Genomic DNA, 26,166 nt, shown 5'->3' on the forward strand with positions numbered 1-26,166 from the left:
AACAACATATTTGAGCATAGTGGTCTCATATTTATATTAGAATCATTAAGAAGCATTGATGTATTATCACATTAGCTACATTATCATCTATTAGGTCATATATTCCTTGTATATTCATTTACAAATCAAAACATGATGAGAGACATACATCATCACTGTCATAAATCATGCTCATAACAAACAATAACCAGCATAAATAACAAGGATACATAAGCCATAAATGCCTCATTTGAACTAGTACATTTTCTCATAGAATACCAAGGAGAAATAGCTTTCATTAATGAATGCAAAATCCAATCCGGTATGGGACTACCATGTTCCACCTGACCGTAGATTGGTTGAGCCAAGTCTCTTTTCAACCAATCACCCCCGTGCCATATTCCAAGCATGAATGTGGGACTTATAACCAAAATCAATTAGGGGTTCATGAGGCTACACCACCTCACCCTCAACAGTAGAACTAAGCTTTACTACAATCCCCATCGAATCAGTAGGCCATAAACAATAAACATACAATACCAATCTTTACCGCAATCCTCACTGGATCACTAGGCCAAAAAAAGCATGGATTCCACTGGATCTCTCCACCTACACCATGAGGAATTTTTTTGTCCGAACATCTCAGCTTTATCGTGTATCCCACCATTACTAATCAAGGGATTCCTAGGCCTACGAGGTCTCCACCCCCCGGGCTTTACCGCATATCCCATCCCGGGATTCCTAGGCCCAATAAAAGGTACTCACCACTGAGATTTATCGTGTATTCCACCATTACTGGTCAAGGGATTCCTAGGCTCAATCAAGGTTTTCACGGCGTTACCATGTATCCCATCCTGAGATTCCTAGGCCTTGTGAATAATCATGGGACCACCCCACTCAGCTTCAAGTCCATCCAATAATCCATTTCAACCACATATAAAATAACCCACCACACCATGGCTATCCGGAAATGACAAGGAAAGGATGAAGAACAATGTCACATCTAGAAAAATGCATGTCCATGACAACAAGAGAACCAAGAACACACATGCATAACCATGCATGCCAAAACTAGCAAGGAAATCACACATGCAAATCGATACCTACATATGATTCTCATTGTAGCTGCTTGATCCTTCTCTTCCTTGATTGATCCTTGCTTTCCTCTTGACTTATTTTATTTTCTTGATCCAATGCTGAAGTGATCCAATCAAACTCTAAGTGTCCAAGAGTGTGAGAGAGAGAATAAAGAGAGAGCTCCAAAACTGAACTAACCAAAAGCCATGAACTGATCCTATGAAGCTTTTTTTTTATTAATGTGGCCTCTATTTTCCTTCATTTTCCTCCTGACATGCAACTTGTGACCTTTCACCTTACTTTTCTCCTAATTTCCTTTATTTTCATAAATAAATGCCACTTTGCCTTTCCAAAGCCTTTTTCATTTCCTTTGTCAATTTCCTTAGCCATAATAATGAAAATGAACACCCACACTAGGATGTTTTTCGCAACATTCAACTTCGAATATGTGTCCCATAGTCGTGGATATTATTTTTCCTATATTAACTTTTATTGCCTAGTATTTTTACCAAGGATGTTACAGAAACCCCCCCGGGGGAACATAGTCCTCGGTGTTCAATGACACCTACAACCAACAAGACTGCTAAAATCAAAACATACTTCCCATGGACCTTTATAAATTAGCTCGATGCAGTATTTATAATGATCAACCTGTTGAGAAGAAAACCAACATGATAGCCATAATGATATGACACCCATACCGCTTATTGGAGCTTTATAACACATCTCATGGTAGTATTTACATCCATATACATATACATACACATACTAAAAACATCATACCAAACATATACAAAAAATATTTGTTCAACCAACGAATAGAGAAGGATACATAGCCTACATCTGATCTGCCATCTCCCATGTAGCTTCATCAGGCCCAAAGTGCTTCCACTGCACTGTAACCTACTCGATTTTTCGGTTCCAGAGCACGAGCATATTTCTCTGCAATATACACTGTGGTTCCGGCTGGAATTCTCCTTCCGGATCCACTTGCAATACAAACTAGTCAATCACATGATCAACATATTTAACATCTTAAGAAATGACACATGGAAAACTTCCTGGACTTTCACTGTCATAGATAGGCACATGATCTAATCTGCAAAAATCTTTTCTTTGGTTTGGTGCACAAGTACACATGTTCCCCAACCTGAAACTCCTTAAACAACCTGTTCCAATATACATAGATTTTCTATTTGTCCTGTGCTGCCTTTAGATTCTTCTTGATTACCTGCATTTCCTATTCTGTTTCTGCTAACATGTCCCATCCAATCATTACCCTGTTTACCAGGTCACTCCAACTGATGGGAGTATTATAACTCTGCCCATAGAGTGCCTCAAAGAGACTCATCCTCAAAGACTCTTGGTAACCATTATTATAAGAAAACTTGACCAATGGAATATACTCCTCCCATCTCTTCTATTGATGCATCACATACATCCTCAACATATCCTCTAATATCCAGTTGACCCTCTCTGCATGTCCATATGTCTGTGAATGATAATTTGTGCTGAAGGCCAACTCTATACCTAAATCTGCAAACAACTCTTTCCAAAATATAGAAGTGAACTTTGCATCCATGTCTGACACAATCTTCTTCGAAACACCATGAAATCTGACCACATCTCTGATGAAAACCTGTGCCACATCACTAGTTGAATAGGTGGATTTCATTGGAATGAAATGTGCTACCTTTGTCAACCTGTCCACCACAACCATGAAAGAATCATGTTGTCTAGATGTCCTTAGAAAACCTATGATGAAGTCCATAGAAATGGCCTCCCATTTCAACTATAGAATCATAATCATCTATAGTAATCCACCTAGGATCTTACACTCTACCTTCACCTACTGAAAGCCCAAGCACCTAGCCACAACTCTGCCACATCCCTCTTCATGTTTGGCCAATAATATAACTTCTTCACTTCGGTCAATGTCTTTTAATATCCTTGGTTTCCTGAATACAATTTTTCATGAAACTCCCTCAAGATAATCTTCTTGAGCTCACTACTTTCTAACACACATATCATGTCCCTTACTCTGATCAAGCCATCTGCTGAGAGATGATAGTCCACATCATATGCACCTGCACTTGTACCTGTATTATGTTGTAACCTGTGAATAAGCTCTCTATACTTGTCATCCTACTGACCTACCTGTAAAATCCTATCCTTTAAGTCTGTCCCATAAGAGATCATAATTGCTATATGATTCACCCATACTCTACTGCTAAGAGCATTTGCAATCTTATTCTCCTTACCCTTGATGTTCCTAATCTTGAAGTCAAACTTGTTGATTGTGGCCAACCATCTAACTTGTTCAGAATTAAGATTTGGCTGGTCAAACAAATATATCAACCCATCTTGATCACTCATCAATACAAACCTCCTGCCTAGAAGATAGTGCCTCCACATGTTCAATGCATGAATTATAACTGCTAACTCAATATCATGTGTCAGATAGTTCTTCTTGTGCTCATTTAGTTTCCACAACTCATAGTGTACTACCTGTCCTTCTGGAATAAGGACTCCACCAAGTACTCTCTTGCAAGCATCTGTACACACTACAAACTCTTTGTCCGAGTCTGCAATCTTTACCACTAGAGCGTTTGTCAATAACTTCTTCAACTACTCAAAACTTGTTGTGCATTCCTATTTCCACTCAAATTTCTTACCTTGCCTTTGCAATGACGTAATAATATATGCAATTCAGAAGAAGTTCCTCATGAACCTCCTATAGTAACTTGCTAACCCCATAAATGATCTTACCTCATCCACATTTCTAGGAGATGCCCACTCCATGATAACTCTTATCTTCTGTCTGAAAGAAATTGCATTTGATGAGATTAGCATACAACTGATGCTCTCTCAAAAATCTCAATACTGCTGCTAAATTCTCAACATGTTCTTCCTCATTCTTAGAATATATCAAGATGTCATCAATGAATACAATAACAAACTTGTCCAGATAAGTACACAACACACTATTCATCAAGCACATAAAGGTACTTGGAGCATTAGTCAAACCAAATGGAACTACAACAAACTCATAATGCCCATACCTGGTCTATAAAGATGTCCTGTAGATGTACTCTTCTTTAATGCGTACCTGATGATATCTAAATCTCAGATCAATCTTTGAGAACACTGATGATCCCTTTAATTGATCGAACAAGTCATCAATCCTCAAAACCGTCTACCTGTTCTTGATGGTTACCTGATTCAACTTCCTATAATCAATGCATAACGTGAGAGTACCATCTTTCTTGTTCACAAACAATACCGGTGCACCCGAAGGAGATACACTTGGTCTAATGTATCCCTTTACAATCATTTCCTTCAACTGCAACTTTAACTCTACTAACTCTGGAGTGCTCATTATGTAAGGTGCCTTTGATGCTAGTGTTGCCCCTGGTACCAACTCAATAGAAAAGTCCACTTCTCTGTGAGGCGACAACTTTGAAATCTTTGTTGGAAACACATCCTGAAATTGATGTAGAACCGAGTACCTGCTCAATACCTCCACACCCTCATCCTCATTACCTTTATCACTAGAGATACATACTGCAAATAATACACACCCTTTTCTACGGCTACACTTTGCCTGCATATTTGTCACCATCCTAACTGATGTTTCCTTCTTCTTACCCTGTAAGATTCTTTGCTCTCCATTGTCATCCAAGCACTCAATGGCTTTGTCATAAAAATCCACCTTAGTCCTATGCAGATACAACTAGTGCATACACAACAACATATTGTATGATCCCAATGGAAATACATTCAAATGTGTTGATGTAGGCATACCATTCAGTTCAAATGCACAAGATTTTACCCAATGATGAACTCTCTTCTTTATACCTGTATCCAACTGTACTAACCAAGATTTTGCATGCACTTATTTCTTCAAACCACACTTATCCACCATGTTAGGGTTAATATAACTATAATTAGTTCCAGGTTCAATCAAAATAGAAACAAAGTGATCACAAAGCTTACCTTCCATCTCAATGATATATGTATGGTGATATGCATGCATGTTATGTAGCGTCACATAGATATGAGGAATTCTTTTCCCAACATCCCCAATAGTTTACGCCTCCTGTGCACTGGAATTCTGAGGCTTACCACCCTAATACTACAGAAAATATTTCTTGAGATTCTCTTTACCACATATCCAACACTCCAACCGTTTGGTAGCTTCACCTCTATTCTGTTGTTGTGACCCATGTCCCTGTCTAGCTACATTGAACTTCTTGTATGGTGCAACATTCTCTTTCTCTTATGCATTCTAAGGTCTTGTTATTTTCGGCTGACATTTACCTTTAGATTTGTCTTTTCATTTCCAACATTGTTGAGATTTTGTCCTATATTTTGACTGTTCATAACAATGCTTTGGTTTCCTAGTAACTTCCTCCAATGACTGAGGCTCATCATACTCAATCCAATCTCTAAATGTTAATGGAAATACACTGAAAAATGTTTTAACTTTAGCCTTTTCACCTTTAAAATACAATACATACCTAAAAAAATCCAAGAACTTGGTTGTGTACACCTCATCTATCATCGATCCCACTTTTAGCTCATAGAATTCCTTGGTTTTGCTATCATAGTACCTCTACAACAAGTACTTCTTCCTGAAAAATCTCTTGAATTCATGCCAAATCAACTCTTTTGTCCTGATGTCTCTGACTCGCTTCACATCTTCCCACCATATGTATGGTTTACCTTTCAGGTTGAAAATAGCTACTCTAGCCTTCATATTATGTGGTTAATTACGAAACTCAAAGAAATTCTTCATCCCAAGTAACCAAGCCTCTGCATCCTTCGACTTATTCAAATCTACATCAAAGGTAGGTGACTTTTCTTTCTTAAACTCATCTAGAAAATATCCCCTATCACTCCTCCTATAAGGGTGATAACAATGATGATCATAGTTCCCATCAGAACTAGAACTATAATAGTACCTGTGTCCATCACCTCTCTAATCTGGAGTATCCAAGAACCTTCCATCTCTAACCGTGTCATCCATAAATGACATGTTCCCACAATTAGATCTACTTCCATATGCCCCATTAGTCCTATTCTCCTATCCATGGCTGATTTGAAGTGGTCCCTGTCTCTGCAAGTCTGACAAACTCTGAAGGATTACTGCATTGACTTTTTCTTGTTTCTCTTGTGCCTGCGCGATTATTTCATTATCTACCTTGACACTCCTTGTTTCTTCCTTCAAGCTTCTCAATGTGTCTGCTAAGTCAAAAGAGTGCCCTAAACCATGCTACTCATTTGATCCATAGGGAGAGTCTCATGAACTAAAGTCTACCATCTAGTTAGCCATCTTGACCTCTTTCCTACTAAACATTCCATGTCAGCTAACCCAAAATATAAACATAATCAACATATCTTAGTGTAGCTTGGGGAGGATATCTCATCTGCAAGATCAACTAGATTAAAAAAATACACGTACAAACATAATCATAACAACATATAGGTATAATCCTAACCATATTCGAGTCATCAATGCATGACCATATCAACCACGCATCATGACCTCATGCATGACAACTACAGCCATGTCAATGTATGCATAATCAACATATGAATGACATGCATGCATACATGATACATACAAACATTGACATGCATAACCAGGGCATACTGACCTATACTCATGGCAAACACATCCAACAACACACCATCCACTCTCACATGATGACATCACTACAACCATGACCAACACCATGCATATGCAACAAGTGCATAGACCAAAAGTATAAGTAACATATATGTGATCGACATGAATGCATGACGAACACACACTAGCCATTTAATACAAGGCATGAACGATGCTCTGATACCACTCTGTAACACCTTCCTCCCACATTTACCCAAGTTAACTGGTCTGTTGGGGTAAACATGTGACGAAAGGCTACTACAATATTATTCAACCTCCTAGGTCATGATAAGGAATTGGAACTAATAAAACACAACCAATATAACCTTCTGCAGATACCACATAACCTACAAGAGCCAACCAACCCTTCCAAGTGATCAATCCCTACAAAAACTTAACACTTCACTGCCTTAGAACCTCAGTCTCTCCCATGACATGGGTATGCATGTGACTGGGGCCCTCCAGTCACTCTCACAACAATGGGCATGTAAGCGATTGGGGTCATTTTCAGCTAGTTCTAAGCCTGCGACCCCAAATTTTGTGCCACTTTTTTAGGGCCAGGACTCAGACCACTGCCCAAAACTCCATGAAACTTTTAGGAATGAAAAGTAACATCGAATCAATGATGAAAATGGAAATACTTGAACAAATACTTGACTGGACCCCTACTAGCCATGATAGGAATTTCGTTAAACATGTCACAAAGATGCATTCTACATGTCATGACAACATATCTAAGCATAGGGGTCTCATACTTATTTGAGAATCACTAAGAAGCATTGATGCCTTATCACATTAGTTGCATTATCATATATTAGGTCATATATTCCTTGTACATTCATTTACAAATCAAAACATGATGAGAGCCATACATCATCACTATCATAAATCATGCTCATAACCAACATATAACCAACATAAATAACAAGGATACATCAGCCATAAATGCCTTATTTGAACCAATACATTTTCTCATAAAATAGCAAGGAGAAATAGTTCTCATTAATGAATGCAAAATACAATCTGGTATTGGACTACCATGTTCCACCCAACCGTAGATTGGTTGAGCCAAGTCTCTCTTCAACCAATCACCCCCTTGCCATATGTCAAGCATGAATGTGGGACTTATAATCAAAATCAACTAGGGCTTCCCGAAGCTACACCACCTCACCCTCAATAATAGAACCATGATTTACTGCAATCCCCACTCGATCACTAAGGCATAAACAATAAACATAATATATCAGGATTTACCGTAATCCTCACTGGATCACTAGGCCAAAACAAACATGGATGCCATAAGATCTCTCCACATACATCATGAGGAATTTGTCTGTCCCAACCTCTCAAATTTACCGTGTATCCCACCATTACTAGTCAAGGGATTCCTAAGCCAACGAGCTCTCCACCCTTTGGGATTTAACATGTATCCCATCTCATGATTCCTAGGCCGAATCAAGTGTACTCACCACTGAGATTTACCATGTATCCCTCCATACTGGTCAAGGGATTCCTAAGCTCAATTGAGTTGTTCACATTCAGGCTTTACTGTGTATCACATCCCAAGATTCCTATGCCTTGCGAAAAATCCTGGGACCACCCCACTGAACTTCCAGTCCATCCGGAAATCCAACTCCACCACATACAAAATAACCCACCACACCATGGTTATCCAGAAATGGAAAGGCAAGGTTGAAGAATACTGTCACACCTAGAAAAACCCATGCCCATGACATCAAGAGAACCAAGAACACACATGCATAACCATGCATGCCAAAAATAGAAAGGAAATTATACATGCAATTGATACCTACAAATAATCTCACTGTAGTTGGTTGATCCTTCTCTTCCTTGATTGATCCTTGCTTTCCTCTTGCCTTCTTTTATTTTCTTGATCCAATGTCGAAGTGCTCCAAGAAAACTCTAAGAGTCCATGAGTGAGAGAGAGAGCTCCAAAATTAAATTGACCAAAAGCTATGAATTGATCCTCAAAAGCCTTTTTATTAATGTGGCCTCTATTTTCTTCAATTTTCCATTATTTTCCTTTATTTCCTCCTCACATGAAACCTGTGACCTTTCACCTTGTTTTCTCCTAATTTCCTTTATTTTCATAAATAAATGCCAATAAATGTCACTTCGCCTTTCCAAATCCTTTGTCATTGCCTTTGCCAATTTCCTTAACCATAATCAACCAAATGAACACCCACACTAGGATGTTTTGCCCAACATTCAACTTGGAATACATGTCCCTTAACCGTGGGTATTATTTTACCTTTATTAACTTTTATTACATGGAATTTTCGCCAGGGATGTTACATAGCACCTAGGACAGTAGCAATCAGGCGTTACAACAAATCAAAATTTTATAGGTTTATAAGGTTTACTAGGTTTACTAGATTGATATATCACATTAATGAACATGTAACATTTACTAGGTTTATTGTGTTGACCATGTTTTACTAGATTTATTACATTTATTTACTTGACCTAGGTTTACTATATTGATATATCATGTTTACTAATGTTGAGATTGATGAACAAGTAATGTTTACTAGGTTTAGTAGTTCTACTTACTATGGTTTACTAGGTTGACCATGGTTGAACAAAAATCAAGATTACATTCTCACAAACAAAATCAACATCACACTTACTAAGTTTACCATGGTTTATTGGGCATACTAAGGTTGATATAGCAGGTTTACTTGGTTTACTAAGGTTGGTATATCAAGTTGGTGAACATGTATTGTTTACTATGTTAGCCATGGTTTACTAGGTTTGCAAGGTTGACCTAGGTTTTGTAGGTTTACTAGGTTGGCCGAAGCTTACAAGGTTAACTAGGTTTGCTAGGTTGACCTAGGCTGACAAAGTTGACTAGGTTAATTAGGTTTACAAGGATTACAAGGTATACTATGTTGATATTTCATGTTTATTAGGTTTACCGAGGTTGGTATATCAAGTTGATGAGCATATAACATTTACTATGTCTTCTAGGTTGACCATGATTTAATATGTTGAGCTATGTTTACTACATTTAGGTTTATCTAGGTTTACTAGGTTGATCTTAGTTTAACTAGGTTTACCTAAGTTTACATGGTTGAATATGGTTAACTATTTTTTACCACAGTTGACCATGGACAACATAGTCAACCTTGATCAAACATGAACAACTATGGTGAATCATAGTCATCCATAACCTATCATAGTCAACTATAGTTAGATGTGGACAAACATGGTCATCCATAGTCTACAACCATAATAATCCCTCCTCAACCCTAACATTAAAGTATTTAGCCATATTTAACTGCAAGCAACCATGGTCGACTAATCCTCCCCACACAATGTGATTGTATGTCAACCACCATATACACCTCTTCATGTATATCGACCACAATTATTAATTTGACTGGGATTATTTGAAAGGTTTATTAATAATTACTAACTTGATTATATTATTTAAAGCTTCATAACTTTATAATAATACATTAAGATATATATGAACACATAAATAATACATTAATTTACAAATGATAAAGCATTAATAGTCTTTTAATTTACACATTAACATATTAATCTATATATGTTATAAAAGGTGGAAAAAAACATATTAATGTGGTTGTGTTAATCTTTACATAATTTGTATCTTAAACTCCTATTTACAAATATAACAGGTATACTAATTGCTTTGAAAGATGTGCATCATATTTTTGGTATAATAATATGCACATTATATATATGCAAGCATATGAGATTCTATACAATGAAGTTTACGTATTTTATGTTTTCATTTTTTAAGTTAGAATAAGATGATATAATTTTTTATAAGATTGTGATTTTTAGTTATGTAGACTCATTTTTTAAATGTATAAATAGATTTAATACTCTAAAAAATCTATAAAAAAACTCTTATTATGCAAATTAGATACCTTAAATTTATGACTAACAAATTCTATCATATTTTAAACAAAATTGAGTAAAAAATACAACTTGAGTGGGCTTAATGGTTAAGAGCATGTGTTTCCTCCTAAGTGGTCACAGGTTCAAAACCAGAGGGGGGTAAAGTATGTATGCCTTTGTAGATTTAGCAGTCAAATCGCGCGGAGGTGGGTCCCTTGTCCCACAAACAAGGGGGTCTCATACACCAATTTGGTGTCCGGCTTGGCTGGGTCCCTTGTCCCACAAAGAAGGGGGTCTCATACACGAATTGACTGGGTCCCTTGTGCCACAAACAAGGGGGTCTCGGCTTGGCTGGGTCCCTTGTCCCACAAACAAGGGGGTCTCATACACCAATTGGCTGGGTCCCTTGTCCCACAAACAAGGGGGTCTCATACACCAATTCGGTGCCCGCTTCCCTGTGACCTTAAAAATGGATATTATTATTATTATTATAACAAAAAAAGACCAAAACTTATAAAAATTAAATTATGAAATATTATCTTTTTATCTATAGTCATATAAATTAAATGACCCATAAATAAATAAACATAAGTATCAAAACACTTACATCTTACGTTATCAAAATTAAAACACATAATATTTTTTTAATAAATATATTTATATAAAAAATTATTGGTTATAAATATAATTTTTTAACTATATTTAAAAAAATTCATTATAAAAAAAAAAGAATACCATTTACTTTTTATCCTTAATATTTTTTAAAGGAAAAATATGATAGGACATAGTATGATAGGCCAAATACTTACACGAAAATTTGTTATAATTAAATAATAATAATTACTATTTTTTGTATAGAACTACTTTTTTTTTTTTTTTTTTTTTTTAGAAAAATACATACCTTTAATCATTAAACCCACTTAGCCCACGGGGCTTTGGATTGACGGTGAATGGGTGTCTTGTTAAGGCACTCCTTGCGATAGGTCACCGGTTCAAATCCCACGTGGTTACTTAGGTTAGTCTTAACATAGGAAAAAAAACCATTAAACCCACTTAAACTATATAATATTATTCATCTTATATTTTTGAAATTAACAGAGTAAAACTCCTGGTTTTTTAATAAACCCTTATTATACAACCGGCATGCAAGATGACCTAAAGAGTGAATCAAGAAATCAAGCTCTTTTGCGAATAAGAACGGCAACAGCGACGTCGAGTTTATCGAGAACGAACTCTTCATATTTAGCAGCCGCTCTCTTTGCAATTCTCTTGAAAATTTCATCCACAAGATGCTCATCCGACCCCAAGTGAGTTCCCACAATATTCTCAAATGCGGCTCTGTAAACGTTACTTACTATTCTCCCAAACCTCTCCTCTCCCCCTGCTCCAACCTCCAACAATGGATGCAAAGGAAAACCAGTGAGAAGCCTCATGTTATCTATTTCGAATGACTGCTCCGATTCCACGATGCTCTGCAGCTCTTCCACACTTGGACAGTAGAAAGGAATGTTGAAGGAGTCTAGTTTCGGTTTATCAATCAAACTCTGCCAGTTAAAATGAAACGTCATTAAGTTTAGTTTGTGTTTGTGTGATTGTGCAAAATAGTTGTTATTCTCCCACCATTTTAAATTAACATATTAATACTTACTCTCTTAAGTAAATCTATACTAAGTAACTTCTATAAAAACTTTTTTGCAATTAGCCAAAAAAAAAGAGACCAGACCCAATGCCCAAATAAATTTTATGTTTAAATATCCAAATGTAATTCTGAGATATTATATCGATTTATCTATTTTACCTCTTTCACTAGCTCCTCAAATGCTGCTTCCAAGTGACGAGCGCAAGCTCCTAACCCGCCTTGTTGCTTTATGTCGCCAGAATTACGAGCCGGGAGCGCTATGAACATGCATCCTCCACGAACAATTTCCTGTGCTCGGGCTTCTAAAAATGATGCCAAGCCTTGTCTGAATTGGTTGAGATACGCATCGGCCACTGTATCACTGGATATATAGACATGACCCTCGTTCCAAGCAACAGAATTTGTGTCCTCAACGATAGCAGGAACCTGAAATTGAAATCCATTTGTATGCCATCTCAATCACATGAATAAATTTGGTCACAGTCGTCTTCGTTTTTTTTTTTTCAAAATAGACTTAATTTTATTATCAATAAATAAAATCATAAAATTATACTTATTTAGTAAATTTATTTAAAAATAACAAGAAGTAAGTATATTTATTTAAAAATAAATAAAAGTAAGTTTTTGAAAATCTGTTAGAAGGAAAGACAACCACTTTTACTACCTAATTTATCCATAATAATATAGGCATAGCTCTCATGTATTGGAGAGCACGTACTTCAAGATCTTCTTGTGTTCCCCGGAGTTGTTAGGAAATGTTCTAAAATAGTCCCGAGCTTCAACAAGTATTTTGAAGGTTTTTTTGTTGGGAGTTTTACTACAAGAGATTTTCACATTTAGGGTATTTATTTTGAGTAGAGAAGGTACCATTTGTTTATATTCTAAGTGATATATGTCAAGGGGCTGGAGACGTGGAGATGTAGCAAATCTTGAAGTTTAACAATTGCAAATAAGTGTACTTTCTTGAAGTCTATCTTGAAGCTTTAATGATAAGAATTAACAAATTACATTGATGATTAGAAAGAGAAAGAGTAGCGTGTTAGTTTCATTTCATAAATTTCCAAACTTGAATTTCTAAGTTGAATATATTATAGTGTTGCATGAAATCACATATAAATCAAGTAATAATAGCCTTTTGCCAGTTTGAGAGTTCCCATGTTTCTTTTTTGGCAGGAATTTCATTAGCAAATTGTTAATGGATTAATATTTTGATTTTTCTGGAGAGTGTTTCAAAACTCAATATATCACTGCCTCTCCCAACTGGACTTTCCTATAAATTTGGGCAAAGCTTCTATCCGTGCTAGATACCCCGAAGTACCCAAATAACTGAGTGCAACATAAAATCTATCCAAAAAAAAGTAAAATATCTTATAAAAGTGCTGAGCCAAAAATGAAGACATATAAAGGCTGATTTAATTTATTAAATAGTCTACTTATATTTAATGCTGACAGTCAAGAAAGACAAGCAATGGACCTTTCTCTTATCCATCAAATTCCGGAAAGATTTTGGAATATTTCCAGAATCTGCGTCCCTTAAAATCAGTTATTTTAAAAGTTCATATCAGAACATTTAAACATCTGGTGCTTTTAGATAGCTGAACTATGTTGCTGGCAAATAATGGAAATATATCTAAGAATATGAGAGTTAGAAAAAATAATTATTTAACTTTTTAAAATATTCCAAAAATCTAAAATAATTATAAAATACCTATATCATTAAAATATCTATGATAATACTCAATGTGTGCGTCACTCACTTACTCGAGAGAGCCAGTGCAGGCTAGTGGAGGAGTGGCAGAAGTGGAGGGTTTGCCTTGGGAAAAGGCGTCCGTAATGCGATCCCGATACCGCTGATGCGAAGTAACATCTAGTCGCTGGAGGCTTATCTTCATTGTGCTCTGCTGCTGTTATTCCATCTGCGCCGCCTTTCAGTGGAGGCAACGTTCGAAATAATGTATTGAAATCATTTGACGGGAGATCGGCGAAGTGCACCTGGAATTCCGGCACGTCCATGGAATGCCGAATGAAAGTTAATTTCACAGCATTCACGATGGTGTCTACTGCGAGCAGAGTATTGATCCCCGTTGCGCACCCCAAATCTGCAATACGAAAGACGTTATCTACCTCCCTCATTCCCATGACAGATGTCACGTTCTCGTAGATCGAATGCTCCAGAACGGGCTTCATGGCCATAGCCATATTTAACTGCACGACCATCATTGCAATGAGTGGATTAGTGGATTCTTTTGGGTGGATTAATGTTTTACTGGATAGAACAATTATTTCATAAATGCTTTGCCAGACAGAATGAATTAGTCCATTAGAAATATTAATATTTCTAATTATAAGATTGCGAGCTCAGATTAATGGGATTACCTGGAGAGATGAATTGTTGACATAGCTCGAATCCCCGTTTCCACCCTTCATGCACAGAACATTCTGCAGGTTTTTCATGGTCTCCATTGGATAGACGACCCAAAAGGCTCGGCGATTATTTCGCGACACTGAAAGCTGAATGCAATACGTGAAACCAAGCAACTTCAACTACGAATACTTATAGCACCCCAGGAGACTATTGAGTTGGTAATATCAGCATTTGTGATCTTAGCCACAGGATTCGAACACGAAACGTCGTTAAAAAAAAGCGTGCAGTGCATAGGAGATGGATTAGTCCATTTCATTGACACTGGAAGCACAAGAAACATTCTTATTTTATTCATTGACAATTGAGCACGAGAAACAGGTTGAATTTAAGAAGATGGATTAGTCCATTTCATTGACAATTGAAGCACAACAAACATTCTTATTTTATTCATGTTGAATTTAAAAATGGATTAGTCCCTTTCATTGACAATTAAGCACGAGAAACATGATGGTTCATAATGGAAAATTAGAAATTAGATATTGAATAGGAATATAAATTTTACGTGGTCTTATTTGTTTTCTTCTATCTCATTTCAAAATATTCTTCTTTGTCTTATTCTGTTCTATTTCAAAATATTCTCGTTTGTTTTATTCTATACTCTTCCAAAATATTCTTAAACTTAACAATTAAAAATAAAATATTCTTATTTGTTTTATTCGGTCCTATTTCAAAAGATTCTCGTTTGTCTTATTCTCTACTATTTCAAAATATTTGTAAAAATAAAAATAACTTTAAAAATATTATTTATTTATAAACCATTTTAATTTATAAATAATTATTTAATAAAATTTATATAAGATATTTAGATGTTGTTTAATAGGCAAATAAATTTGTGTGTTAAAGACCGAATACGACAGCTGAGAATGGCAAAGGGCACGGGGTATCATGGTTTTAGTAAGGAAGAAAGAAGGTCGTCTCATTCAGTTAGAAAAATAAGACTCAAATAAGCAATTCCTTTGGTTTAAAATATCAGAAAATGGAAACCACATCAGAATTGTAGCATGATATTTTGCGCCGCAAGTTTCAAAAATCTACAAAGGTAGAGGGCTTGACCACAAAGATCCATTTGCAGCCTTAAAAGCGGATATTGCAACATATTCACAGCTAGGTGAAGTCCTTATAGTTGGTGATTTCAATGCTAGGACTGCAAGTGAGCAAGCTAACATTCTTTGCTGTAAAGATGATTTTGACCCTATTTGGCTTACAGAAGAGAGTAATCATTAGTGGGAAAGAATTTCAGAGGACAAGGGCTGAAATTTCTTTGGTGAGCAATTGCTTACTCTATGTGGGGCCTTTGATTTAGTCATTTGCAATGGCTTGACTAGATGGGCAAAGTCTGGTAATTTCACTTGCAATACTTAGAATGGAGCAAGTGTAGTAGATTATGTAATTTGCTCGCATGGTTTGTGTGAGAAAATGGAGGAAGTTTTGATTGGAGATCAGATGTGGGACTTAAAATCAAATCACGAACCAATTATTTATGTTTCTCTTGGACTGAAAAGAAACAATTAGAGTAAAAAATTCAGCATGTCCAACAAAATCTCTCACAGGGCATAATTCTTTTGACCCCAGAAAATTGAAATACCTTCAAAATGATGCTAGACAGGCCCTTCAAGAAGGAAAAAATCACAATTCACAACCTTCATAGCCATGAATTAACACATTTAATTCAATGCGCACTTGCAAAGTGTAAAAGAGAAAAAATTAAGAAGTCTGAAATAAATTGTTGTCCGATTAATGCTTGGTTTGACGAGGAATGCAAAAAGGCAAGGATAATGTGGAAAGAGTCAAACAAGGATAACATAAAGCTCAAAGCTTACAAGTAGTTATTAAGCAAGAAAAAGACCAATTTCATGGTTTCAAGGAGGGAAGAACTAATCTTCCTTGGGAAAAATAATCCCAAATTATTTTGGAAGGAGCTCCAACCAAAAAAGATACAAATTGGAAATAGTATTACAACTTCTAAATGGTTTGACTATGCAAGACAACTCTATGAGCAGGTTCCCAAGGTTGACACTCCCCCCTTGGTCAACACTGATACTGAACTCTTCAAGGTGCAAGAGGTAGAGATGGGTATCAAGAAGTTGGGTGTTGGAAAAACAAAAGACTTAGCTGAATTCCAAGAAGAATATTGAAAGTGGGGCTCAAAGATTCTTGCACCTCACATTACAAAACATTTCAACAACACCATACAATAAGGGCTCCCCACATATTGGACAACTAGTCTGGAAATACCTTTTTTCAAGAGCGATGACGTCAATAATCCAGGACCATCATGATAAACCATTTGTTTGCAAAGTTATTTGGAAGCATGCTAGCAAACAAAATTAGAAAGTGGGCAAAAGAAAGAGATAAGCGTGCTAAACGGAACGCATATTTTAGACCTAAACATTCCACAGTTGATCATTGTATAACTTTAAGGCACCTCATTGAAAAAGTTTGGGAGAAAAAGGAAGAAGTATTTTGTTGCTTTGTTGATTTCAGAAAAGAATTTGACTCGGTTCCTAGGGATAAGCTTTGGCACAAAATGGAGGATCTTTGGGTTCCTATACATTTGAGAGCAGTTGTGCATAGGCTATATGAAGAGGTGAAAGTCAAAATTAGAACTTCAGTAGGCATTTCTGAAAGTTTTAGAAGCGATATCACAATCAAGTAAGGTTTCCCACTGTCTCCTACCCTTTTTGGTTTATATATCGACAAGCTTGGGGAGTGGTTAAATTTGCAAGCGGGTGATGGTATCTATTTGGGCAAGTTTGTTATAAGGCTTCTTTTGTATGCAGATGACCTTATTCTGATTGCTAAATCGACCCTTGGTTCGCAAGAGAACTTACTACCCCTTGAGCATTTTTGTAGAAGTGTGGGGATGCAAGTTAATATCAGTAAAATAAAAGTAGTGGTTTTCTCTAAGAAAAAAAAAAAAAACCAACATAAATTCTACTTTGAAGGCAACATTCTGGAAGAAGTTGTGGATTACAAATACCTCAGAATTGACTTCAACAAAAATCTAAGCTAGAATGGTTGTAGAAAGAAAATAACTTTGGGGGTTTGGAAAGCATTTTATGCTTTTCAAAATAGGTGTAGAGAGGCAGAGTTATGGGACTGGAAAACCACTCAAACTCTTTTTGGGCTTCTAGTGATTCCAGTGATTCTCTATGGTTGTGAACTATGGGCCAACAGTACATCCGACATGCAATGGAGACAAATTGAGAAAATTCAGAAGCGTTTGATTACAAACAAATTCAAGATTAAAAGTGCAGTTCCTTATGCTATCTTGTTAAGTGAAACATGGACTCCTCCTATTGAAGCAATTGCTAGGGTGTGAGTCATAAGTTATTTAAAAAAATTTGAGCAAATGGAAGAGGGTAGATGGCCTAAGGTTGTCTTTAGTGATAGATTGTGCAAGAGAAAAAAAACTTGGATGCAACAAAATAGCAAATGGTTTAGTAAATGGGGTATTTTCTTGAACGAGTGTCCCATAAACAACAAAGAGATAAAAGCTTTTGTTATGAAAAAGTTCCACAAGCGTACTTGGGATAAGGAGCTAGGAAGAAAGAAAAAGTACTATATTGAAGTCTTTAATCCCACTCATAGTCATCAACCAAAAACATACATAGAGGCCAATATCTCTTGGAGAGACAAAATTATTATTGCTCAGTTAAGGACTAATTCTCATCAACTCTGTTGTGAAACAGGGTGCTAGAAAAGGCCAAAAGAAGTGTGGAAGGAAAGAGTATGCATTTTTTGTTCTCCCAGAAAAGTGGAAACAAAAAAACATTTCATTTTAGAATGTGAGGCCTTCAAAGACAACAGGGAAAGTTATGGAGATATGCTGGCAGATATCTCTTGGGATAATCTATTTAGCGAAGGGTTTGTCGAGAAGCTGGGATAATTTATTTTGAAGCTTCACAGAAAATGGTTGAATACATCAAGCAGATGAAGAAACAATTTGTCCCATAGGCTATCTTTAGCCTCATGGACATTAAAATAATTTCTTTCTTTCTTTGTCTAGTGTAGTGAAATCTATGTGCGCAAGCTTTATTAAAAGTAGTCATAGCCATGCAATATCCAGAAAATAAAATGCCCATCCCAATTGTTAAGCGTTTTTGGATTTTTCGTTTTTCCAGAAATTGGTAACATAATTTTAAGTGTAAAATGTAAAATGTAAATATGATTTCTTGTTATTTAAAAAATATATAAATTTAATATTAAAAAAAAAATTATAAACAAAATTTACTTAAAACTCAAAAATAAAATAAAATCCAAAACAACCTCTATTATCATAATTAAAAGACGCTTCAGAAAATACATCTATACATAGTATGTAATAACCCATGTTAGATTCCTATAAAAAAACATCAACATCATATATAAGGATTGTCCTATATAGACATGGGATCTAATAATAAAACAAAACATAAACTTAGCAAGTTTCTCATCAAATCAAATTAAAACTATCAACAACATATCGAGAAGTGCTCATGAATAAGAAATCTTGCCAAAGCTAAGTAAACTGCTACGACAGAAAGCATACTTTGTCTCACCCATATGATATGATAAACCTTTCTTCGATTTGGGCATACACAATAGTGTTATGCTCCTTGTATATGGGAAAAAGTGAGATCTTTGAAAACACCTAGAAGAGGATCTTCAAATGAAGACTTATAATTGACCTAATTAATAGCGATTTTGGAATCCTAGAACACAAACATAGTTTCGATAGAAAGCCAATGAGTACAAAATAGAAATCCCCAAAGAGTCTTGATCTCCGCCTTGGAACTTGTCCCTGCACCACTATTCCAACTAAAATTATAATATTGTCTTGAGGATAATACGATATATTCCTCAAGGCTACATACTTTTTTTTGTGTATCCCCATCAAAAAAAGCCAACATGGTATTTTCCCCAACAAACATAGTTTTGATAGAAAGCCAATGAGCACAAAATAGAAACCCCCAAGAGTCTTGATCTCCACCTTAGAACTTGTCCCTGCATCACTATTCCAACTAAAAATATAATATTGTCTTGAGGATAATATGATATATGCCCCAAAGCTACACACTTTTTTTTTGCGTATCCCCATCAAAAAAATCCAACATGATATTTTCCCCAACAACCTATAGGTTGAAAACTTCTGTTAATTCCCTTTTTAGCCATCAATTCATATTCCTTGAAGTATTATAAGATGTTGTTTCCATTTTGTCAATATCTAAGGAAATATTTTCAAAAAATGAAAGCATTCATTCATCTCTAGATTCCCCAAAATATAAAGAAGGGGAGTGCTTTGACTATCATGTATTTAGATTTCCATTCCATAAAGCACTCATCAATTGATGAATATATTCAGCCACCTTCAATGTTTTGTTAAAACATCAATCCAAATGGACACAACAAATGGGAATTTGAGGAATAAGTGAAACATTATTGAAACCACTATGACACATATGACATCTGTTAGGTTCGTGGAAACTCCTCTTGCCCATATTCTCCTAAGTAAGAATCTAGTTTTTCCACACCATCCATCCAAAGCATTTTATTTTCATAAGCATATGCCAAGACCAAACTTTTTTATACCACCTTTTCACTGAGGAAACCATATGATAGAAAGACAAATGGTAATATATCTCCTATGTAGAAATAATACCCTGTAGTGTATGCCCATCCCGCTTGAGAGCATTGACCTCATCTCGAAACGAGATGCCTGCCATGTATAAATTAGCAACATATTGATCCCATAACTTCTCTAATGCATCAACTAAACCCAACTCACAGGACCTAATCCATATAATATATAGACATTTTGGATTATTTTTAGACCGTATTTGGTTTAGGATAAAATATCCCTTGCCATGTATGTGATGAATGATCTCCATGGGCAGAGAGTGATTGCCTTAATCCCCTGATCAAATCCATCTCAATCTCCACTTCGGCACCTGGACATATCCCCCATCGAATATTGCCAAGCAACCAATTCTTTAATTTCATAAAGCTATTCCAAATGTATGAATTTTTTTTTGTTAACCCAACTCTAGTTTTGATCCATACCAGAAGAGATTTATCTTTTAGATATTTTTCCTTAATGATCTATTGTCATTAGCAAGATCTGAATAATGGGTGCCAAAATCTCTTAATAATCATTAACCATCCAAATTTATCCATGTATTTGATTCCCCATCCACCCTATTCTTTCCTTTGGGAGAGAACCTCCAGGCGTATTAGATGAATGTTTTCTGCACCCCGAGCACTAGACCAAATAAAATTTGGGATAATGGAATTGATTTTTCTTATGAGATGCTTAGGGATCAAGTATAAGTGAATCCAATATAGAGAGATACTTTGTAAGATTGATGAGAAAGGGTTAATATTTTGCTAAGCCCTTGCCATGTATGTTCCCATGTCCTCAAACAAACATCATTTTTAATCAACCACTGCCAATCCTTGATTTTATATCAATTTGGTTTTTAGATTAAAACCAAGGTATTTGAACCCGCCATCCAATTTAGAGACATCAATTGAAAATATTTGTGCAATATTTGAATTTTGGGCTTGGTCTTACGAAGCATGAATTAGTACGCATATTTTTTTATTCCTGTACAACCCAGAGGCTTCCCCAAATTTAGAAATGATATGAAATATATGCATCCATTGAGCCATGGAAATCTAACAAAAAATAAGAACATAATCCACATAGCCACATGCTTTATGCAAGTACAATTTTAAAATTAAATCCTGCTTCCTTCAAACCTTCATGGAAATTATATTTTCCTGTGCAATGGCCACAACATCTTGAATTTAGCGATGCTTTAGAAAACCAAACTATTCATGGGAGATAAAGTGGGAGAGTTTATCTTTTAAGTGAGTTGTAATACTCTTTGAAATAATTTTACAAAATATGTTACACAACGAAATAGGCCAGAAGTCCAGGAAAGAGGTATCTTTTGAAGTCTTTGGTATCAAAGCAATAAAGGTCGAGTTTAAAGTGCTTGAAATTATACATCCAGTCCTCACCTCTTAAGCCTTAACAAATTAAGGCCCATGATATCCATAAAGTGAATAAATACTTACACTGTCCATCTTTTCGGCCATGGGCATTTATCCTTGGAAAAATATTGTAGAATGAAATTCATTTCTTCAATAGAGATGAGACCACAAACATACCCATCATCCTCCACAAACAACATCTAGATATGACTGAATAAAATAAAGTTGATTATAAATATCCACCTCTGCCCTTTCCTAATATAGACCCCTGAAATATCAAACAACTTTCTTACGTAGATCATGTATTTTAAAAAAACACATCTCCTAACCATCCAACATTTCCCAAATAGTGTTAATCTTCCTTATCTAACAAGCAAAATTGTGAAAAAAATTGTATTTTTGTGACCACCAATGATCTAGGTGGTGTGACTCTTTAATCTCCATTCATGTTCTTGCAGTGTCAAAATGTGTTTCTTACGGCCCTTCAGATCCATGATCAATTTTTGAGTTCCTTATTTAACAATTCTAGGACAATAGGGTCATATAGCCTAGACATATTCTGCTCAATTTCCTCCAGTTCTTTTCTATGACCCAGCTTTTTTTCTCTTTCCTAGAATCAAATCGCCTTTTTTAATACTTCTATTTGTCGCAAACAAACTCCATCCATGATGACCCCATAGAAAAAGTCAAGGTAGTCCATGTACGTTTTACCAATTGCACGAAATCTGGCTCATCTAACCATGAGCGATTGTATTTGAAAGAGATTCCTCACTACACACTTTCTCCTTTCCATTGCAAAATGATCATAGAGTGATCTACAACAGGAAATATAAGATCGCATATAGGGCCAAGACTTTCCAGCAAATTTTCGTGGGACAAAAAACAACCCAATCTCTTTGCAATACTCTTGGGGCCAGAGTGTCCATTTCTCCATGTTTTAATGAGTGGGTTCGATAGAATGTCTAGAAGGTATTTTTTGTCAAAAATATCCCATTGGGTCCATTCTACAGTGAGACCCCAAAACTTCGACCCCAGTGACCATTGTTGGAGAGGTAAATCCCCTCTACGGATAGAGGCGATCCCTACTAGCCCAGAATGGGTCTAGCAACAACCAGTCAATGCTACTATGCAAGTTCCTAATTGCAATTAAAAGATAGGCAATGGACACCTACTTGGATTCCAACGCTATAGTTTGATGAAGAGATGCCGCTCTCGCTCCTTCGCTCTGGCCGGTCACAATCCTTCGCGATCTCCGTGAATAGATACCTGCACACACGAAGAGAAAGACAAACACAAGCGTGAAATCTAATAAAAGCAATTATACATCAGTCAGAAAGGATGTAATTCACATTAACCATTACAAAGACAAATGAGAATGGAACCATAATAGTAGTCATCTATTATTAATCAATAATAGAGAAGAGTACAACCAAATGTTCTGACGTCGATATCCTTCTCAGGGGGTCCAGCCAGCAAGTCTCTCAAGCATTCACCTCTAGAAATGGATCTCCCAAGACAAGAAACTCTCTCTTTCACACAAGCAACACTCCACAACCTTCCCCAAGCTATCTAGCACTTCCACACTTATCACACCAACTACCTATAGCAGCAGCAATCTGAGCACTATAAACTCCACACAATCCAAGCTATCAAAAACTAGCTGCTCATGGCAATGGTAGAGGCTTAAATAGGAGAAGGAGTCTCCTTGAATGGTGGAAGGATGAGCTTATCTTCAAGGGAGGTGGTTTCAAATGATGAACAGACATGCCATAGAAGGGAGGCGACACTCACAAGGCCAACAACCAAGCCTGTAGTTATCTGGAAGGCTGGCTGTTGGAACAAATTCGCCCAAACTGGATCAGCGCGGGTGCAAAACTGGTCTGTCGCGCTGACATCGCAAGGTAGTAATAGGCAGGGCCATGTCAGCGTGACTTAATATAAACAGAGGCTGCGATGGTCATGAAATTCGACCAGTGCGGGAAAGTCGTGTGCTTCCGCGCTGGCAGCGCATGCGGTCTGTTATGAAGCGCCAGTCAGCACGGTTATTTTAATAACAGTCGCGCTGATGATGAAAACTCTGGAAAAGTGGGTTATTTGACCAGTTCAGAGGGCATGAACTTGATTATTGTGAATTTCTGACACAGTAGGGTGGCTGACAGGGAGACAGTGAGAAATTACTGTGTAACAACCATGAAGTTCAAATCCCTAGCCATAATAAGGGATATGATCTTCAATAATCCATAGACATCCAACTTGTTCCAAAAGTCATTTCTAGCTTCATATGGCACATACATATTGAGGATGTGAAATATGTCCAGGGATCCCCTAATGAAAATTGTTAACAAAATCCCTGCAAAATGTTTGAAAGCCATGAAGTCAACCATCAAGAGATTCCACAAAGCAACCACGCCCCTTGAAAGTCTAGTAGCATTAGTAGAGACAAGATTCCATTGAGGACACATTTTCAAGAAATATGTCTGGGCTTTATCGCCCACCACCATTGTTTCTAAAATTAGAATAATCTTTAGACATACAATTTTGATTAAATTTTAAGGGAATTTTTTTGGGGGCATTCCCTAGTCCTTGAAAATTAAGGGAAAAAACATTCATGATGGAATGGACACAGCCACCCAGCTAAAGAGACCATAGTAATGATAAGGTATGGTCGCAGCCATCCATGAAGACTCAGGTATGGGCGCAGCCATCCATCAATGAGTCATGTAATAATAATCCACAAAATCGCAACCTGGTTTGTAGCAGGAAAAAACCAGGGTCTTGCGCTCTATCCCAATCCGAACAAAGTACAAGTTCAAGCACGTGAATACATGAGCTGAAGTCGAACATGCATGAACATCATCTGATTACCAGTCAGTGATGAAAACTGTTAACAGACGTGAGAGGTACCACCAATAATGACAATGGTCCTCAAGGTACTTATAGGTACAATCCACGGCGTGTGAATCAATGAGCTGGTGTCGAACACCCGCAGAATCATTCGATCGGTGGCCAATGATGAAAACCTTGCGTCGAACACGAAGAGCCTGCCATTGAGGCATGCAGACTCTAAGGCACCTGAAGGGAGTCTCTAGGTCACTATCCTGGATAATGAGCTGAAGTCGACAGGAAGTAACCTTGATCAAAGGTGGGCCATGATGTGTCCCACATCATCGACACGAGACAGAGAAGGATAAAATGTTTTGTGTGAGACATCAGAGGGAGGTGGTAAGCTTGCAGAGGCCAACTTCTCTTGAACACATCGGCGGCACGACAGCGGATTTGGCAGTATCTGACATCAAATGAGCAGAGGTCATGGTGACAAAGCAATGAGCAGATGAGAGGTCAAAATAGGGTAACCCAAACCCATGGAGGCTTAGTGTAAAACAAGATGAGAAATCCCCACCCAGACACGAATGCAGACGAGTGCCATGTTCAAGAGTGACATACTGGCGATACGCCCATTATTACAGTTCCATTTTCCCCACCATTCCTGGCAGGTACCCCGGTTATTTTTGGATGACAAGCTTGATGGGGATAGCATATGCTTGGAGAGTGTCATTTCAACAATGCCCAATGTCATTAAGTTTTAACGAGTCTGACAAAGGAAGAACTCGGCGTCTTTTCTTGTTTAGAGAGTCTGAAAAGACAGCGGAAAAGAAAAACTCCAGGGGGTCCTTTTTCGTAGAGTTGTGTCTCTCGATCCCGAAAAAGTATAAAACAATGCTCGAAAGAACTGCCCGACCAGTATGATCGAGGAGTACTTTTCGTAAGTAGTGACTTCGACCCGAAAAAGTAGAAAAGCGGTCGGAAGTACGTCGTTTTGGAGCCAATAACGAGTGTGAAACGACAAACACCCGGCAATCTTTTTTAGTTTAAACGGTCGAAAAAAGAGCTTTAAAGGCAACCGCCTCTCATTTCTTTAACGAGTCGAGAGGGGGACTTGGCAATCTTTTCATCTTTAAACGGTCGGAAAAGAGCTGAAAGCAGACCTCCATTTTTATTCTCTTTAACGAGTCAAAAAGGGAAAAATACTCGGCAATCTTTTCACATTTTACGAGTCAGAAAAAGGCTTAAAGATGACTCGTCCTAGAGGAACGAGTGGTATAAAAGGTAGCAACTAGTTCCGGCAATGGTGGAACTGCTCAAACATATAATGGTCAAGAGGCTAGCTAATAAAACCACTCATCGCTGTGGTTCCTCAGGAAAGGATAAACAACCAAGTGAGAGCATATGATCGGCCAAAGAGATGGTAGCAATGGAATGGAAACAACCAAGGCTCATCTAGCAGAATTCAGCGGATAAAAATGGCAATCACGAGATGTAAATCGGGTATGGGTTCATTTTTTCACAAGCTTGAACCGTGGAAAACTTCACTTGGATTCGGTTTCATGTTTACACAAGCTTGAAACAAAAAACTATGCTTTTTATAAGTTCACATGCCCCCAGTATAATAATGCAAATCGAGGTACATGCCCCCCAAGCTTCATTGCATTCAACAAAGTGAAT

The 26,166-nt window shown here is 36.9% G+C and overlaps 1 protein-coding gene across 1 annotated transcript; it reads right to left on the bottom strand.

The window, feature by feature from the left end:
• Nucleotides 1-11,664: 11,664 nt before the first annotated feature.
• On the bottom strand, nt 11,665-14,930 carry LOC149260354 (indole-3-acetate O-methyltransferase 1-like). The gene is made up of 4 exons (XM_089379934.1): nt 14,637-14,930; nt 14,022-14,465; nt 12,420-12,686; nt 11,665-12,165 (listed from the first exon to the last, which is right to left on the bottom strand). The coding sequence occupies exons 1-4, from the start codon at nt 14,721-14,723 to the stop codon at nt 11,797-11,799; spliced, it is 1,167 nt and encodes a 388-aa protein (XP_089236060.1). The 5' UTR covers nt 14,724-14,930; the 3' UTR covers nt 11,665-11,796.
• Nucleotides 14,931-26,166: the final 11,236 nt, after the last annotated feature.

The sequence above is a fragment of the Pinus tabuliformis genome, chromosome 6 (genome assembly GCF_031772625.1).
Source record: "Pinus tabuliformis cultivar Carrire ecotype Pingquan chromosome 6, CPIR1, whole genome shotgun sequence".
In the NCBI taxonomy this organism is placed as follows: Eukaryota; Viridiplantae; Streptophyta; class Pinopsida; order Pinales; family Pinaceae; genus Pinus; species Pinus tabuliformis.

Excerpts from the sequence above, each read along its gene's own strand:
- LOC149260354 (XM_089379934.1), bottom strand. The coding sequence starts at position 14,723 with ATGGAGACCATGAAAAACCTGCAGAATGTTCTGTGCATGAAGGGTGGA. Across the intron at positions 14,466-14,636 it reads TCAACAATTCATCTCTCCAG|TTAAATATGGCTATGGCCAT; the intron begins GTAATCCCATTA and ends ATGGTCGTGCAG. Across the intron at positions 12,166-12,419 it reads TTGAGGAGCTAGTGAAAGAG|AGTTTGATTGATAAACCGAA; the intron begins GTAAAATAGATA and ends TTTAACTGGCAG.